The sequence below is a fragment of the Vigna radiata genome, unplaced genomic scaffold, assembly GCF_000741045.1.
Source record: "Vigna radiata var. radiata cultivar VC1973A unplaced genomic scaffold, Vradiata_ver6 scaffold_198, whole genome shotgun sequence".
Lineage (NCBI taxonomy): Eukaryota > Viridiplantae > Streptophyta > Magnoliopsida > Fabales > Fabaceae > Vigna > Vigna radiata.
The window spans coordinates 608,481-624,989 of NW_014542192.1; the positions used below are offsets into that span (position 1 = coordinate 608,481).

Genomic DNA, 16,509 nt, shown 5'->3' on the forward strand with positions numbered 1-16,509 from the left:
CATAATCTTACTTGACATATCTCTTCGTAAGATATATCCGGTGAATATATCTAAATGATATTTTATTTTATATGCTGGCCATTTACGCTGGAATTAGGCCTTGAGCCCAATGAGAATGTGTGGGCCGCTCGTCCACTAAGATCGTTCGGTCTTTAGTTATTTCCGATCGTTAGAAATATAGCATCGTAGAAAACTAAAACAAATTATGGCATTTATAAGAGATGCGAACCTTTTCCATATATTTATTGTTGTTAAAAAAAATCCTTTAAATAACGTATGTATACTCTTCCATGAAAATATTACATGTGATATATAATTTTTTTTTAATTAAAAGGTGTATGAAAGGAATTTACAGAGAGAAAAACCGTTCTCCAAACCCGATCAAACCACTGAATAAAAAAAGCCGGTGTGAAAGGAATCAAATCAAAATTTGTGCAAACCGAAACTAAAACTATCCACCTGTCCACGTCACCCTCACAACCAGTCAACACCGTGCGAAACCGCCACGACCCAATAATCTCCTCCGAGTCCTACTCCCTCACGCCTCCAACCATCCAAACACGCCCTTATATTCTCCCACGCGGTTTTCCCTCTCCCTTTCGTTTCTTTTCTCCTTATCCCCCGAACCTCCCTACGAACCACCATGGAATCTGAGCGCCGCACTGTCCGAACCCTAGTCTCGAAGCTCAGCTCCGTCTCCGAAGCCGCTCGCGTCGATGCCCTCTGCCAGCTTCGCCTCATGTCCAAGCAGGACCCGCAAACCCGACCCGTAATCTCCGAAGCTGGCGCAATCCCTTATATAGCGGAAACCCTCTACTCTTCCTCTCACACTTCCCAAGAGAACGCAGCGGCCACGCTGCTCAACCTCTCAATCACCGAGAAGGAGCCTCTCATGTCGACGCGTGGCGTCCTCGACGCGATCGCCCACGTGATCTCGCACCACGCCACCACCTCATCTCCCGCCGCCGTACAGTCCGCTGCCGCTACCATACACAGCCTCCTCTCATCTGTCGACGCTTACCGTCCCGTCGTCGGCTCGAAGCGCGAGATCGTGTACTCGCTCGTCGATATCCTCCGTTGCCATGTGTCCTCACCTCCGCGCACGATCAAGGACGCGCTCAAGGCGCTCTTCGCCATCGCGCTCCACCCGCTCAACCGCGCCACGATGATCAACCTCGGCGTGGTTCCCGCGCTTTTTTCGCTCGTCGTTAAGGACGGTAGGGTCGGCATCGTGGAGGACGCGACGGCGGTGGTTGCGCAGGTTGCGGGATGTGAAGATGCGGCCGAGGCCTTCCGTAAAGCATCTGGCGGCCTCGGCGTGCTCGCCGACCTTCTTGACCTCGCCACTGCCGCCAGCATGCGCACCAAGGAGAATGCCGTCTCAGCTCTCCTTAATCTTGTGCGCTGCGGTGGGGAGAAGGTCGCCGCGGATGTGCGCGACGCAGTGGCCTTCGGAGCACTGGACGGAATTAGGGACGTTAGGGACGGCGGCAGTGCCAAGGGGAGGACGAAGGCCGCGGAATTGTTGAAGGTCTTGCTCGGTGAGAGCAATGGCACTGTCGATGTGGCGTTGAGTAGTGATAACTGTTCTTCCTTTGGTTCCTCGAGGAATCATGATTCGGATTGAGTTTGGTGACTCTTGTGCTGATACGGTTTCATGATTCTTTTTGTTCTTTGTAGACCGGAAATGGGTTCTCTCTGTATTTACACATTCTTCGCGCATTCGTGAATTGGAACCAATGGATGAAGATAAGATGGTTCACTTTTGGATATGTTTAGGATGAAACTCAGATGCAGTTACTTCTGTGATTTTTGGCTATGTTTCTTAGTCAGAATTGGAGTTTTACTTAGAAAATTTATGTTAACAAGTAACTAGAATTTAGACTGTGCAAATTACCAAGGGAAATCTTCAATTCTGATATTAGAACATAGCCCATAATAGCATTTAAAGATTTTTGTATCTAAGTCTGTTGGTGTATTTGTTGAGAGAAATATGAGTTGTGAGATATTCATTCAGTGGTTCTGATTAGCTGAATGCGTGGATGCAAGGATGTGGGAACGTCCTGATCAGAGAGAATCCCGGTCGATGTAGGGTTTAGACTGGCACATTTGGTGTACAAATTAGGTGATAAGTTTGTTTTTTATATCATATTCTATTCATTATTATGTTATGATATGAACAATATCATGATGTGTTGTACATTTTTACAGTGTTGAGTAATGGATAACAACTTTCGGGTTATTTAGTTCTGCTGAGGAGTACTTTTGTTTTTTCATTTGTTCTGATTGGATTTGAGTTTTAGCCTTTAATCTGTTAAACTAATGATTAGTGACGGTTGCATATGATTTGTCTCAAAAGTACATCAGCTAAGTACACTTGGTGGTAAATACAGTGATTTTGGTTCTATCTCTGGTAATTTAGATGCAACTGTTAGCCGTCATGTGCATGTTGTTAGGTGATTTTTTTTAGGTGGGTGGGTGTGATCAATTGGTTGTTGATGAAACAGTGTAGCTTTGTTTCTAGTGGTAATAGAAGCCAAAAATGGAGGTTGGTCAGTACAGCAGCACTAGCTGTTGTGATAGTCCTATTTATAGATTCATTCCTCATTTGCATCACATGTTCTATGTTTTTATTTCCACCCATAATGTATATTATGTTCTTCCTTACTGGAAAGGTTTGATGTTGTATGCTAAGTGCATTCTGTGATAGAAAAAGAAAATGGAGTTGGGCCCTAGAGAACATGTATCTACATTTGAAGGATTTAGTAATCATTTTAGATTCTGTAAACTACTGAATATGCATCTCCATTCATGAGGTAGGTGGAGTCCTTTTTTGTTAATGGATTAGATTAGTCTCATTGAAAACTAAAGCGTATCCGTTTGAATATGGGAAGACCATCTTAGTTTTGATCTTCTATGATTTAAGTAAGAAATTTTTATTGTGTAAGAATATATAGTCAATATTTATGTTGGTTAGATTAAAAGTTCATTCAGCAAGTTCAATCCTGTTCGATGTGAATGTGCACTAACATCATCACCAGTCTATTTTAACATGCTGCATGGTTCACCTATATTCTGGACTTTAAATTCTTTTATTCTACTACATTGGCGTTTTATTTTCTTTTCTAATTTTCCAAATTTCTAAGAGTCTAGAGGAAACTTAATACAATTTGCAACCTGATTTACATAATAGACACAAAGCACATGTTTTTAGTTCACATCTGGATTGGCATTTTAAAAATTTGTTGCTGCATCTGAATGATGTTGCTAATGCCATCAGCAGAATTCTATATTGTTTAAAAGTATTTAGACTTATTGATGGAGAAAGATTAGCTATTACTGAATATAAAATGATTACCGATGGCTTCCATAACATGCTAACCTTGATTCTATGAATCTTCCTCAGTTTAAATATTTTTGTTGCACCAACCAATTGAGTCACTTGAATGAGAATTGAGGATTAGATATCTTTGTGAGCCTTTTCTTTCTGTACAAGTATTACATTGCAAGATGTGTAAGTTTTCCTTTGAATGATAGATGTGAAGAAGGAAAAATCATCTGAATTCAAAGTTACAACTTTCTACATCATTGTTGCTACCTTTTTCATCTTTTCGATTTCTTTTGGTTTAACTCTGACTATAGGAGTAGTTGTGTAATAGTTGCGGAAATTAATTTTCACATACTGTTTTATTTTAAGAAAAGATTATTATATTGCTTGAGTTTACGCTTAAATGACTTTTTGGTACCATGTAAATTTGAAGATTTTGCATATATAATTTTGTTCCTGTTTTGATCATTGATAAAATTGTTTCAATTATTGATAAAATTTTTATTTTTTTTTATCATCAATAATTATTTCTTTAATTTATGATTTGCTTACGGATGAAATTTATGATTTTATTTTTATTATTGATAAAAGCTTTTTTTTTTATTTTGATCTTTAGGATTTATAGACATTTGAAAAGTGATGAAATGATTTATTTATTGTGACATTTGAACAATTAAGAACACTATATTTTTAAAATATTGTATTTATTAAATTTTTTGTGTTTTCCATTTTGTTCACATTCTTGCTGGTCTTCAATATGTTCTGTTTTAGTCTTTTTGTTGTTTATTAGTTTTTTAAGAGAAATTAAATATGTTTTTTAGTTTTTAAATTTTAATGTGAAATTAATTTTTTTATTCAAAACTTTTTTATATTTTTATGGGATGATGGATTTATGAATTTTTTTTCAGAAAAAAATCTTATAACTTTAGTTAATCTTTATGTGTTGTAGGACTAATTTTGATATTTTTTTAAAATAAAAAGAAACATGATAACAATTGAATAAAATGTAATTTCTTTAGAAAACTGTCAATGATTATGTTTTTTATTTTGCTTCTAAATTTAAAAAATAATGGATAAAGTTTTTTTTAACATAATTATTTTAATTTTTTTAACGTGTCAATCAGGTTTAATGCTAATTTTTAAATTGTTTATATCTTTTGATATTTTTGTTTTGATGTAATTAAAAAATATGTTTAATATATAAAAAATAAATTAAATTAAAAGATTATATTTATTTATTTTTAAAGTTTTAAAATTAAAATATATTAAAGTTTTAAATATAAATAAATTTTATTTTCATATTAAAATTTAAAAATTAAAATTATATTTAATCCGTTTTAAAATGATGGGATTTTTGTTTTAAGCTTTTACAGTAAAAATGGTGTATAAGATTAATTTTCTTTTTGCTGAATATATATATAAATATAAGGTTTTCTATTCATAGTAGAAGAAATGTAGTGTAAGTTCAAAATGCAAATAAGAAATAATAATAAATTAACTAAAGATAAAAGATAAATATAAGATATAAAGATAAAATATCTAACATTCCCTTTACTAATATAATTTATAAAAACTTAGTGAAAATATCTATTTCTACATTCAAGTAACACCAAATTACTAATTATTTGTAAAACGACATTGAAGACAAAATATCAACCCAAAGGACTCTCTGTTTTTGTATTCATAGAGCGAGTAGTTTCTCGTTGAGTGAGAGAGGTCCTTTCATTGGACACCAGGACATGCATTGGGCAGCCTGTTGAGATCATGTTTGAGGTTTTTCTTCTTTTGTTTTCTTGTAACTTTGAACTATACAAGGGTTTTGAGGTTTATCTAAAACTATATATTGAATTATATGATGCTTTATACATAGGTTATGTATGTATTTAATGTATGGTTTGAAAATAATTTCTAAGGTGAAATTCTTGATGTGGTTTTTAGGGTAATCTATTAATGTAGGGACTCAGTCTTGGAAGTTATCCTGGCGTTCCAATAATCACTCCATCTCAAGTAGAGAAAGGGATTATGTGGTGAGGAGTAATAGGGGGTCCTAGTATATGGTCTGGTGTTTTTTGGCCATAGGTGGTAGACGCTCCAATAATTGCATGATTTGATTCTTATAATATTAGCTTACCCTTGCTGTGTTATTTGTTCATTAGTGCAAAAACAGCGTATAATGTCATGCGTTCAACGTCCAACCACTAAATAGCCAAAGTTAAAAATGATCGGTGACATTTTTGTAAATAAATGCAATTGTAGAAGGTCGAATTGTATGAAATTTGACGTTATATTATGGTAATTATTTAAATCAGCGTGTCATTCTCTTTCTTCTTTCTTTTAAACCACCAATAGTACGTCGAGTTCTGTAGAGGCTTCGATGTATTATTTGTCAACCAGAAGCCAAAATGTAACCTCTTTTAATTCTTTTTTTCCTTTTTCTTTTAAGTCACATATAATACGTCGAATTCTGTAGGGGTCGACGTATTATTTTTCAGCTAGAAGCCAAAAAATAACCTCTTTTAATTTTTTTTTTCTTTTTTCTTTTAAACCACATATAATACGTCGAATTCTATAGGAGCCTCGACGTATTATTTGTCAGCCATAAGCCAAAAAGTAACCTCTTTTAATTCTTTTTTTCTTTTTTCTTTTAAACCACATATAATACGTCAAATTTTGTATGAGCTTCGACGTATTATTTTTCTGCCAGAAGCCAAAAAGTAACCTCTTTTATTTCTCTTTTTCTTTTTTCTTTTAAACCACATATAATACGTCGAATTCTGTAGGGGCTTCGACGTATTATTTGTCAACCAAAAGTTTCTTTTAATGTATGATTTTCGTTTGTTTTGACTGATTATTTTCGTGTTCTTGTTCTTCATATACGCATTCTGCTTTCTCTCTCACTGGTGAAAACACTTTATTCTGACGAACTCATTAAAGGTTAATTTTCGTTTTCGTTCTCGTTTTAAAGAACTTATTTGTTGAAGTTGTTTGTTATTGTGTTTTTTGAACTTGTTTGTTGTTATTTGGTTGAATTTGTTTGTTGTTGTTATTTGATTAAACTTGTTTTTTGTTTGTTGTTATACTATACTACACGTTCATAGTTCATGCTTTATAAAATGTCAAAAACTGAAATTTGTTGTTTTTCTACTTTTTCGGTATCGTAGATTGTAAAAAAAGATTACAATTAATTAAAAAAAAATTGATTAACGTCGTATATTGATAAAATCCGACATAAATTTAACCTCTTCCGATATGACAGTTGTTCTCGAATTCGACGTGAAAGGTCCAAAATATTCGACGTTGTATGTTGTTTTTGTACTAATAGTTTGTTTGTATTTATTGTATGATTTGAATAATCACCTGATCGAGTATGAATAAATTGATCTAGGAGGTGAAGGCACAAATTTATAGTTATACCTATATATTAAAATTCTTTTGGGGTTGTAATCTAAGAAACCTTTTGTAGTTGAGTATATAATTTTATATTAGAGTTATATATAAATTTCACTTGTAGTTATGTTTTGGATAATTGTACATACACTTTTATATATTTCTTTTTTACTTGATGAATTCTACTAGTCTATTAAATATGTAATATTTGCTTAAATGTATTTAAATGGTATTGTAAGTTGAATAGATACTTATAAACAATTTCAATAAACTTTATTATATACAAAACATTTCCGTCCAAAATAAGGTAAAACGAGAGAAATGTGATAAATCAATAAATAATAATAAATTTATACTAAAATATAATATAATAAATATAATGATTCTTATAGTTTTTTCTTCTTTTCTACAAATTTTCAATCCTTTAAACAAATAAAGAAAATTAAGCTTGTCTATTTTTTTTCTGTTATTTTTATCTATTCAAATAATATTTATTTATCATTTTACCTTTTATTCTACACATAACATTTATTTTTAATTTTTTTATTCAAATTGAAAAGATACGCATTTTTATATTTTCTAACACTTAAACCTAAATACAAACAATTAAAACTGTAGAAAAGAAAAAATAAAGTATTTGCAAAATACCATTTTAATATAATCATATCGAGACTCGCGGAAATAACTTTCACAAAAGACATATAGGTATATTAGAGAATAATTTTATCTATTCAACAAGCTGGAATAGCTCAGTTGGTTAGAGCGTGTGGCTGTTAACCACAAGGTCGGAGGTTCAAGCCCTCCTTCTAGCGTTATATTTTTCATTTTATTTTATTAAATTGAAAATTTTACTGTATGATATTATCATCTTATATTATAAATTAAAAAGTTACTTTTTCTTTTCCAAATTTCGTTTAGCACATTCTCAAACATGGGTAATTAAAATAAGGGAAATTAATTGTTTTAAAATATATTTGTTAACAATAAAATATGTTTTCAAATTAAAATTGTATTATATTCTATGATATAATATAACTATTTGGCTGTAAAAAAAACTTATTTAGAGAACTATATAAACAAAAATACTTTATTAAAAACTTTGAATTAAATTGATATTTTATAAAATTAACATAATTCAAAACCAATTATTTAATTTTAACCCAAATTCCAAATTATTTAATTTACTATATATTTTTTAAAATAGATAAACTAAAAAAATACTAATATATGTATTTAATGAAATTGAAAGTTTTTTATTACATAATATTTATAGATAAACGAAAGTTTAGAATTTATATTCTCAAATTCATAATTTTTTTACTTAATTGGTACATAATACACTCAGATAAATAACAATAAAATATAAAACATGACGGAAAATTTAAAGTTTATAAGATCATATCTGAATCATTGAATAGATATTTGATCGAAATATTGTTTATGTAAAAGCTGGGAGAGTATATATAACAGCTGTAATGGCATAATAATATTCCTTCCACAGTAATATTGTATACATAACGTCCCAAAATAGAAACATGATATTAGTATAAGAAAGATTATTAAAGATAAATAAAAATAGACAAATATAGTTATGTTTTGATATTTAATTCGTGTAAATTAATATATTAATAACACATTTTCTAACACTTCATTTCAAAAGTATTTTTTATTAGAATGTGTAGACCTAACTAAATTTTAGTTCTCATTTTTCAAAATATAAGACTCACATAAATTAATTTCAACTCAATATTACATGAAAAAAAAAAATCTATTATTAGCTGGATCTATATCAATTCACAGACTGACACAGACTGATCACATTAACTAATGTAAAAATAGATTTCAATAATAGTGACTGATATAAAAAATGGTGATGATAGAACGGGAACATTATAAAACAAAGGTGTTACTATTACTCTTTGTTCCTACCAGGAACACTCTTTTAAAATAAATTTATGGTTTGTAAATAATATTTTAGAAGAAAAAAAAAAGGTAAGTTATTGTTGAGTAAATTTTCATCTTACAAATTACAAATGTAAACTCTCACTTAGTTGGTAATTGGGATTAAATAAAGGTGCGTAAGAGATGTAAATTATACAAAAGTTTGGTTGAATTTAAAACTAAGTGTTCCCAAATACTTTTTAAATAGTCACTTATGTTTTTTTAAAACAAAGTAGAATTTATGCAATGAAATAAATAAATAAAATATTTTTATTTTTTAAATAATTTGATTAGAAAATATGTAAAAATTTATAAAATAAAGTATTAGATGTTTTAAAATAATGAGACCGATGTTAAAATAATTCAATAATATAAATAGAATTTCATAAATATTTCTCATTGTTTAAAACACATATCATTTCTTAGAACTCCTTCTCTGAGTTATCTCTCTATTTTATCTAAGAATTTGTACTCTTGAATTATCTCTTTGACGATCAGAAAATGTCTTGGAGATCATGACCGTGAATCATCCATTATTTATCGATCAATTTTCTTGATATAACTACTCTTTTTTCTTAAATTTGTAGTTTGCCACATGCATATAAGTTTTCTTGCATGTGTTGTTCTCTCTCTTTTTTTTAGTTCCTTGTTGATTAGTGGTTCTAAGGACTCATTTTGATCATTGTTATGTGGTTTGTAGGCTTTTTTAGAGTTCTTTGAGCTGAGATAAAGTGAGTCGTATAGAGTTGTGATAGCATTTTTGATAAGGTAAGGGAAGCTAGTGTTTGTTTTATTTTAAATTATGAAGTATAAATTGATAGGTATTAGTGTGTGTAGTTGTTATATGTTGAATTATTATGTCAAAAATGATAGTAAATGTAAATTGTTGTTGGATGAGTGTATTTGGTCACATGATGATTTTTGACATTGAATAATTTTGTATTAGACTTAATTTGTATGATGAATGTTGTTTTTGTGAAGTTTAGGGGTGTCAATTTGGTTATAATGTTGAGAAGAAGTAGATTAGGTTGAGTTATAAGCTCTATTGGTCAAAAATGGAGGTTTTAATAGGTAAGTTTTAAACGTAAGGGTTTAAGAGGAGAAACTGTAATCTAGGACATGTTGTTGGATCATTTGGAACTTGTTGGCATCTTAAGTTAATGGGGATCTGATATAGAAATAGGTATGAGTTAGTAGGGTGGTTTTAGAAGGTTTTAGGTTCAAGTTTAGAGGTTTTAGCTAGTGAAATTCTAATGTGGTAGGTCTGAGCTGAAGTAGAAGGTTTAGGGTCTGTAGTTGGATTAATTCTGACTAGTTTAGACCTTTGGGTGTTAATTTATGGATTAGAAATAGTTTAAGTGAGATTAGGTAAATTGGGGTAGCTACTTTGAGTTAGAAACGTGTTTTTTTAAATCATTCACAGTGCCTAGGAGGTCATATTAATCAATTACATATGTGCGAAGAGCAACCAAGGTAAAATTGGAGGTATTTTAATCTCTGGTGTGACAGTTAGCAATAGTCAGTGAGGCCTAAGCACCAAAATTGTGAGAGGTTTGTCGCTCAACTGCATGGGAGTGGCGCTTAGGCACCAAAAATGCGAGAGGAATGACGCTTAATGGCGAGGAGATGTTGTTCAACACCAGTATCCATAATGGGTACTCTTTGTTTTCTTCTTCTTTGGCTTTTTTGATTTCTTTTAAGCATTTGTGGGTATCTTATGACATGTTTTAGTATGTTTTATGGAATGATATTAAGGATTTTGAATGAGGTTGATGTATTTATCTAAGTGTGATTGAATAAGAGTTTTTAAGGAGAAATTCTAAGTGCTTGTATTATAAGTGTTGTTTGTATGAATGTATGAAGCTCAATCTTAGGGAGTTATTTTGACACTCTAATGGTCATTCATTCTCAATTAGAGATGAGTGATACATGTGATGAGAGTAGCAAGAGGTCTTAGTCTAGGTGTTCCATAATGGCCTAAGACGCGGAACAAACTAACTTTGTGTATGTAGTAGGGTAAAACTCATTGACAATGGCTCTGCAGAACAATAGAAGCCACCATAATTCATGACCTACCATAGCTCAACATTCATATTATAAATGGATGGTCAGGTTTAAGTCCATGACATGATTAAGATGATTGGTTACTTTGTCTGAAATATGATATATGATGAAATCTTAATATTCTATATTTGATTCTTTTGATATTAGCTTATCATTTTGTGTGTTTCTTTGGTGGATTGTTCGTATGTGATTGATTCTTTGGAACAATAATCATTTAATGAGTGTAAAAAAAAATTATTTTATTAAACTTGTGATGTTTTCTGAATAGTATATTACACTATTTAAATAAAATGTTACAAAACTTATACAGAAAAATCTAAAATGGGTCTATTTTTTTTTATAAAATATATTTCAAAAGAATATCATAATTACTTGCAAAGTTGAAAGGACTGAGTCTGAAAGTGTAAAATCCTGTTTTGAAGATAGAGATTTTCACCCTATTTTTTCTCCAAACTTTTGTTAAAAAAGAGAAATTTGAAATTCTTATTTTTCTCCCTTTCAATGGCTCAAAAGCATAGAATATGATCTGATCGGATACCAAACACCCAAAGTCAATGTATTCGGCTGACGTATAAAAGAAAAGTGATAATATCCTTGTTTTTATGATGCAAATTTAAAAGACCCATATTTACCTATAGAAAGATCCATCTTTAACCTTAGTTAAAAAAAAAAAAAAAAACTTTTAACAACAGTTGACAATTATGTGGCACTTATATAAAGGTAAAATAGGTAAAAAAATATTATTATTATTTATTTATAAAAAAAAAACTAAAAAATAGTGAAAAGTAATATTTCATGTAAATAGCATTTATCTTTAACAAAAAAAGAGAGTAGAAAGATAGTTATGTGTTAGAAGAAGAATGGAATGGGTTAGGTTTTGTGTTGGTGTGGCCTACTATGATTCCTTTGGACTATGGGGAAGGAGAGTCGTTATTAGGAAGGCATTAGGGCGTAACTTTAGGGGTAGTGGGTGTGTGTGCATCACCAAAAGACCTTTCAAAAGACACATTAAAGGAGCATAAAAGCATTTGCATACGTGAGAGAGACAAAGAGAAGAAAGGACGTTGAAGGGAAAGTGAGAACAACCAAAGCTACTCTTCCACATTGGCCGGTGCTCATCATCGGATCAACACTTTCCAATATACTCTTTATATTTTTAACTTTAAGGATGATGTGTAAGATGGGGATTATATATATTTAGTTTATCTAATATATTTATTTTTATCACGTCCAATAATATTATTGTAGTGTATAAAATATATAGATCCAAGTTAATGGTCATTTATGGACAGTTAACAAGTATATTAATAAGTATTAATGAGTTAGATTATCTTACGCTTTACAGATAGGAAAATGTATCTTTAACAACTTTTTTACAATTGTTTGTTTATGTGGCAGCCTGTGATTAGACAGTTTCAAATATACGAACTAATAAAATAGTGACACATAATTTGTTGTCAAAAATTTATTAAAATATCATGATCCTTACAAATATACCGTATTAATAATTGATTATTGGGTTTGATAATATAAAAATATACTACATTAATGGTTCATTAATATGTTTGATTGTCACAAACCTTAAAAATATAAGATTGATGTTCAAGTAAAGATACCTTCTTTTATTTTAATAAGATAAAAATATGTTTATAAAACATATCTGACTTAACGTCTTATAACCTTTAATAAAAAAACATAAACGATAGAAAGAAAATAGAACAAGAAAGGACGACTGAATTCGATCGAAACGATTATATTATTTAAAAGTGGAGTTAAAAATAGTTTAAATAGTTTATGCATATAAATAAAGGAAAATGATATTTTTACACCAATTTTTTTGATATCATTTTGACACTACACACGTGTCAAAATGTGGTTATAAAATTTCAAATTAAGAAAAAAACTTTAGTTTTTTTCTTTCAAATATGTCCTTGTCTCAGTTTTTTTAATTTGAAATCGTCCAACCACGTTTTGACACGTATACAGTATCAAAATAGTGTTAAAAATTGGTGTCAAAATATCATTTTCCATAAGTAAAAAAGTTATATAAGAATTGGGTGAAGAGGATTGTAGTAAGAGAAAGGGTGACAGAGGCACGTGAATGACCCACCACCACCACTCTTCCTACCATCTCTCATGTCTTTGGTTGGCTTCATGTCAACGCTAACAGCCAAACAACTCAACCCAAGCAATAAAAACCCTACATTTCCCACTAACTTCACCCACAAAGTAAGAAAACAAAAAACACCCCCCAAAACAAAAACAAAAAAAAAATAAAGGTTAACAAGTTAACATCATTAACTCTTTTGACAAAAGTGTACCCTTTTTCTCCCTTTGCCTATTCTCCCACTAACCCTCATTTTTCCTCCTATTATCTTTCAACTCTCAATATTTGCAATTTCATCAACTATATTTATTTCTAATTTCTTAAAACTCACAAACATGACTTCATTCCATCCCAACATTACATTTTTAATGAAGTTAGGATAAATTTTTTTAATATCATATTTTTGTACAATTGATCATTCAAAACCAACCACTCTATAATTTATGGTAACAGTGTATGTTGATCCTTAGATTCCAATGCTAGTGGTTTCCCTTACCCATTTGCAAATAGGGTGATGATGATGTTGTGGGATAAAAATAAAAATAAAAAGTTGTAGACTTTTAGTACATGGGAGTGAAACAGCAAAAGAGATGATGGAGGAGGAGAAAGAAGAAGCAACCAACAACTACAACCTAGAACAAAACAAAAACCAAAACCTTAACCACCCAACCAAGGAAGAAACTGGTTTTAGATCAAAGGGTTTTGGAAGTGGTGACAGAGTGAAGAGAGATGAATGGAGTGAAGGAGCAGTGTCAACCCTTCTTGAAGCCTATGAAGCCAAATGGGTCCTCAGAAACAGAGCCAAACTCAAGGGCCATGACTGGGAGGACGTCGCTCGCCACGTGTCAGCACGTGCCAACTCCACCAAGTCACCCAAAACCTCCACACAGTGCAAGAACAAGGTGGAGTCCATGAAGAAGAGGTACAGATCAGAGTCTGCAACTGCAGAACATCCCTCCTCCTGGCCTCTCTATTCGCGCCTCGATCTTCTTCTCAGGGGAACTGGCCCTCTCCTCTCCTCGCCTCCGCCGCCACCGCCGCCGCTCACGGGGGTGCTCGCGGTCCCACCCTCTTCCGCAGAACCGCCGCAACAGTCTCCGCCGTCAGAGCCACTTGCAGTTGTGCAGAACTCGCATGGATCCAATGGGGTTGATCATAAGCTTGTCAAGGTAAATTTTCAACGCACTGAAATACTTTTGTTTTATTTTAAGGGATTGAAATATGGTGAATAAGATTGTGATCATACATAATAGAGAAAAAAAAAAAAGAATTTCATTGTTTAAAAATTAGTTTGTGTTTTGTTTAATTTTATTTGGATAAATTTCTCATGAACCAAGACAAAAAAATATATATATAATTGATGTTTTTCTTATAATTTCTGTAAATTCCTGTGTTTTTGGTTTATTTTGATAAGAGATTATTTTTTAATTTTGCAGAAATATTTATGGAAGAGAATTTTTATTAAAGAATATTGATATTGATAGTGAAATTCTGATTCTAGATTCTCGATTGAGTTTTTTTATTATTTATTGATATCGGTGTATAAAAAAGATTTTTAATATATTTTAAACCATGTTCATAAATGTAATTTAAAAATACGACAGAAAAACAACATAATATATTTAGTGAAAACACCAAATATCTAATAGAAAATAGAAATTCATAAAACTCTTTATGCTACCAATTAATAGAAGTTATAAGTAGTATACTTTTTATTTATTATATTAATTAATAATTCACATACATATAAATAAATACATAAATATATATATATATATAGAGAGAGAGAGAGAGATTTTATTAAATAAATTGATAACTTTATTATAAACAATGGTTTTTATAAAATAGTATAAAAATTATAAAATTAAATATTTTGTTTTTTGTAAATTTATTATATAGATATATAATGATGTATAGATACATATTGATGATTAACAGGAAGATGTGTTAGCAGAAAAGTGTTGTGAAGATGTATCTAGGAAGAATCCATTGGAGACAGATAGCAGCACTCCTGCAGTATACAGCAATAAGAAGGAAAAGAGGAAGAAGAAGGTGAATGATGAGAAGAGAAGAGGGAGAAGAAGGAAAGAGTATATGGAGATAGCAGAAAGCTTAAGATGGTTAGCAGAAGCTATGATAAGGTCAGAAGAAGGAAGAATGGAGACAATGAAAGAGATAGAGAGAATGAGAGTTGAAGCTGAAGCAAAGAGAGGGGAAATGGATCTCAAGAGAACTGAAATAATTGCCAACACACAGTTAGAGATTGCTAGAATCTTTGCTACTGTCAACAACAAACCTCTTGATTCTTCTCTAAGAATTGGAAGGAGTTAATAAATCATGTTTTTTCTTGTAACTGCACATAAACATAACCAATAATAATGTTATGAAATAGTTTAGAGGGAAAAAGTATTCTCAAATTGGTGGGGAATGTTTTTCCAGAATGCATATTGGGGGATTACGATTCCGTACGTCTCTCACACTATTATCAAATACTATCTCTTATAGTTAAAAATCGTTTTAAACTATATATTTTAGAATATATAGATTTTTTTTATTATAGATATTTTGAAATATATATAATAAAATTAACTGAACTGTGAATTATCAATTAACTGTAGATTGAGTAAAAAAGAATTCGAATTTTTTACTATAAAAATTGAATTGTATCAGTTTATAGTTTAGTATTATATTGTATCAGTTTATAGTTTAGTTTCAAAAAAACTATCTATAAAGTTAAAGTTAAGTTAATTATTCATTATTTTAAAATAAATTTATTTTATCCTTTTAACTTGTATCAGGGTTTATAAAGTTGCAGTTTAATTTGATTATTTCGGTTCGACAAAACTTTGATCGGAGTGAACTTTTTAAATTTGGTTGAGTTTCGAAAAAGGTAGACTTCATTGAATTTCAGTTAGGATTGACTCAATCAAGTTTTAGTTTTGTTCGATTCGATCGAACTTGACCAATTTTCAGTTAAGACTCACACATTCAATCAATTTTGGGTCGGGACCTACTCAACCATTTGAGGTCATCTCGACCAAATTCAATTGATTTTCAATCGGAGCCGACTTAATCAAATTCATCCAATTTAGATCAGGACCAACTTGACAAAGTTTTGGTTGTGGTCGTCCCGACCAAATTCGGTTGATTTTCAACTAGGCCAATTCAGCCAAATTCAATTGATTTTTGGTCAGGACTGATAAGTTTCAGCCCTATCCCTTTTAACCAAATTGGGCCGATTTTCAACTAGGACCAATTCGACAAAATTTTGGTCGAGATCGACTTGACTGAGTTTCGTTTGTGGCCTTCTCGATCCAATTCGATCGATTTTAAGCTAGGACTGACTCGACTGAGTTTCAACTGTATCTGTCTCGATCGAATTTCGACCACAACCTATTTCAACATTTTTTCTGACCTGACTCATCTCAACCTTTAGTTCAACCTGATTCATCTCAACTTTTTAATTTTATTATTTATTAAAGCATTTATATTCCTTAATAAAGGCAAACATTTTATATCTACTTAATTAATTTGTTTTATAAGAGTTTGAAATAATAATTTAGTTTAATCCTTTTTATTAAAACAAAAAAATATTTTAATTCATTATGTTCAATCGTATTATTTCTTGATTCAATATAATTTTTACCCATTTATTACAAAGGTAAAATTAATTTTACCCACC

General features: G+C 31.0%; 2 protein-coding genes and 1 non-coding gene across 3 annotated transcripts; all 3 read left to right on the forward strand.

The window, feature by feature from the left end:
- Positions 1-397: 397 nt before the first annotated feature.
- Positions 398-2,242, forward strand: LOC106779246 (U-box domain-containing protein 17). Its single transcript, XM_014667324.2, has one exon. It carries the CDS (start codon positions 644-646, stop codon positions 1,625-1,627), a length of 984 nt encoding a protein of 327 aa, XP_014522810.1. The 5' UTR covers positions 398-643; the 3' UTR covers positions 1,628-2,242.
- A 5,211-nt stretch (positions 2,243-7,453) lies between these two features.
- Positions 7,454-7,527, forward strand: TRNAN-GUU. Its single transcript has one exon. It is a non-coding gene; the product is annotated as a tRNA-Asn (tRNA).
- A 5,282-nt stretch (positions 7,528-12,809) lies between these two features.
- On the forward strand, positions 12,810-15,313 carry LOC106779257 (trihelix transcription factor ASIL1-like). The gene is made up of 2 exons (XM_014667337.2): positions 12,810-13,996; positions 14,766-15,313. Exons 1-2 carry the CDS (start codon positions 13,418-13,420, stop codon positions 15,156-15,158), a joined length of 972 nt encoding a protein of 323 aa, XP_014522823.1. The 5' UTR covers positions 12,810-13,417; the 3' UTR covers positions 15,159-15,313.
- The last annotated feature ends 1,196 nt before the right edge of the window (positions 15,314-16,509 follow it).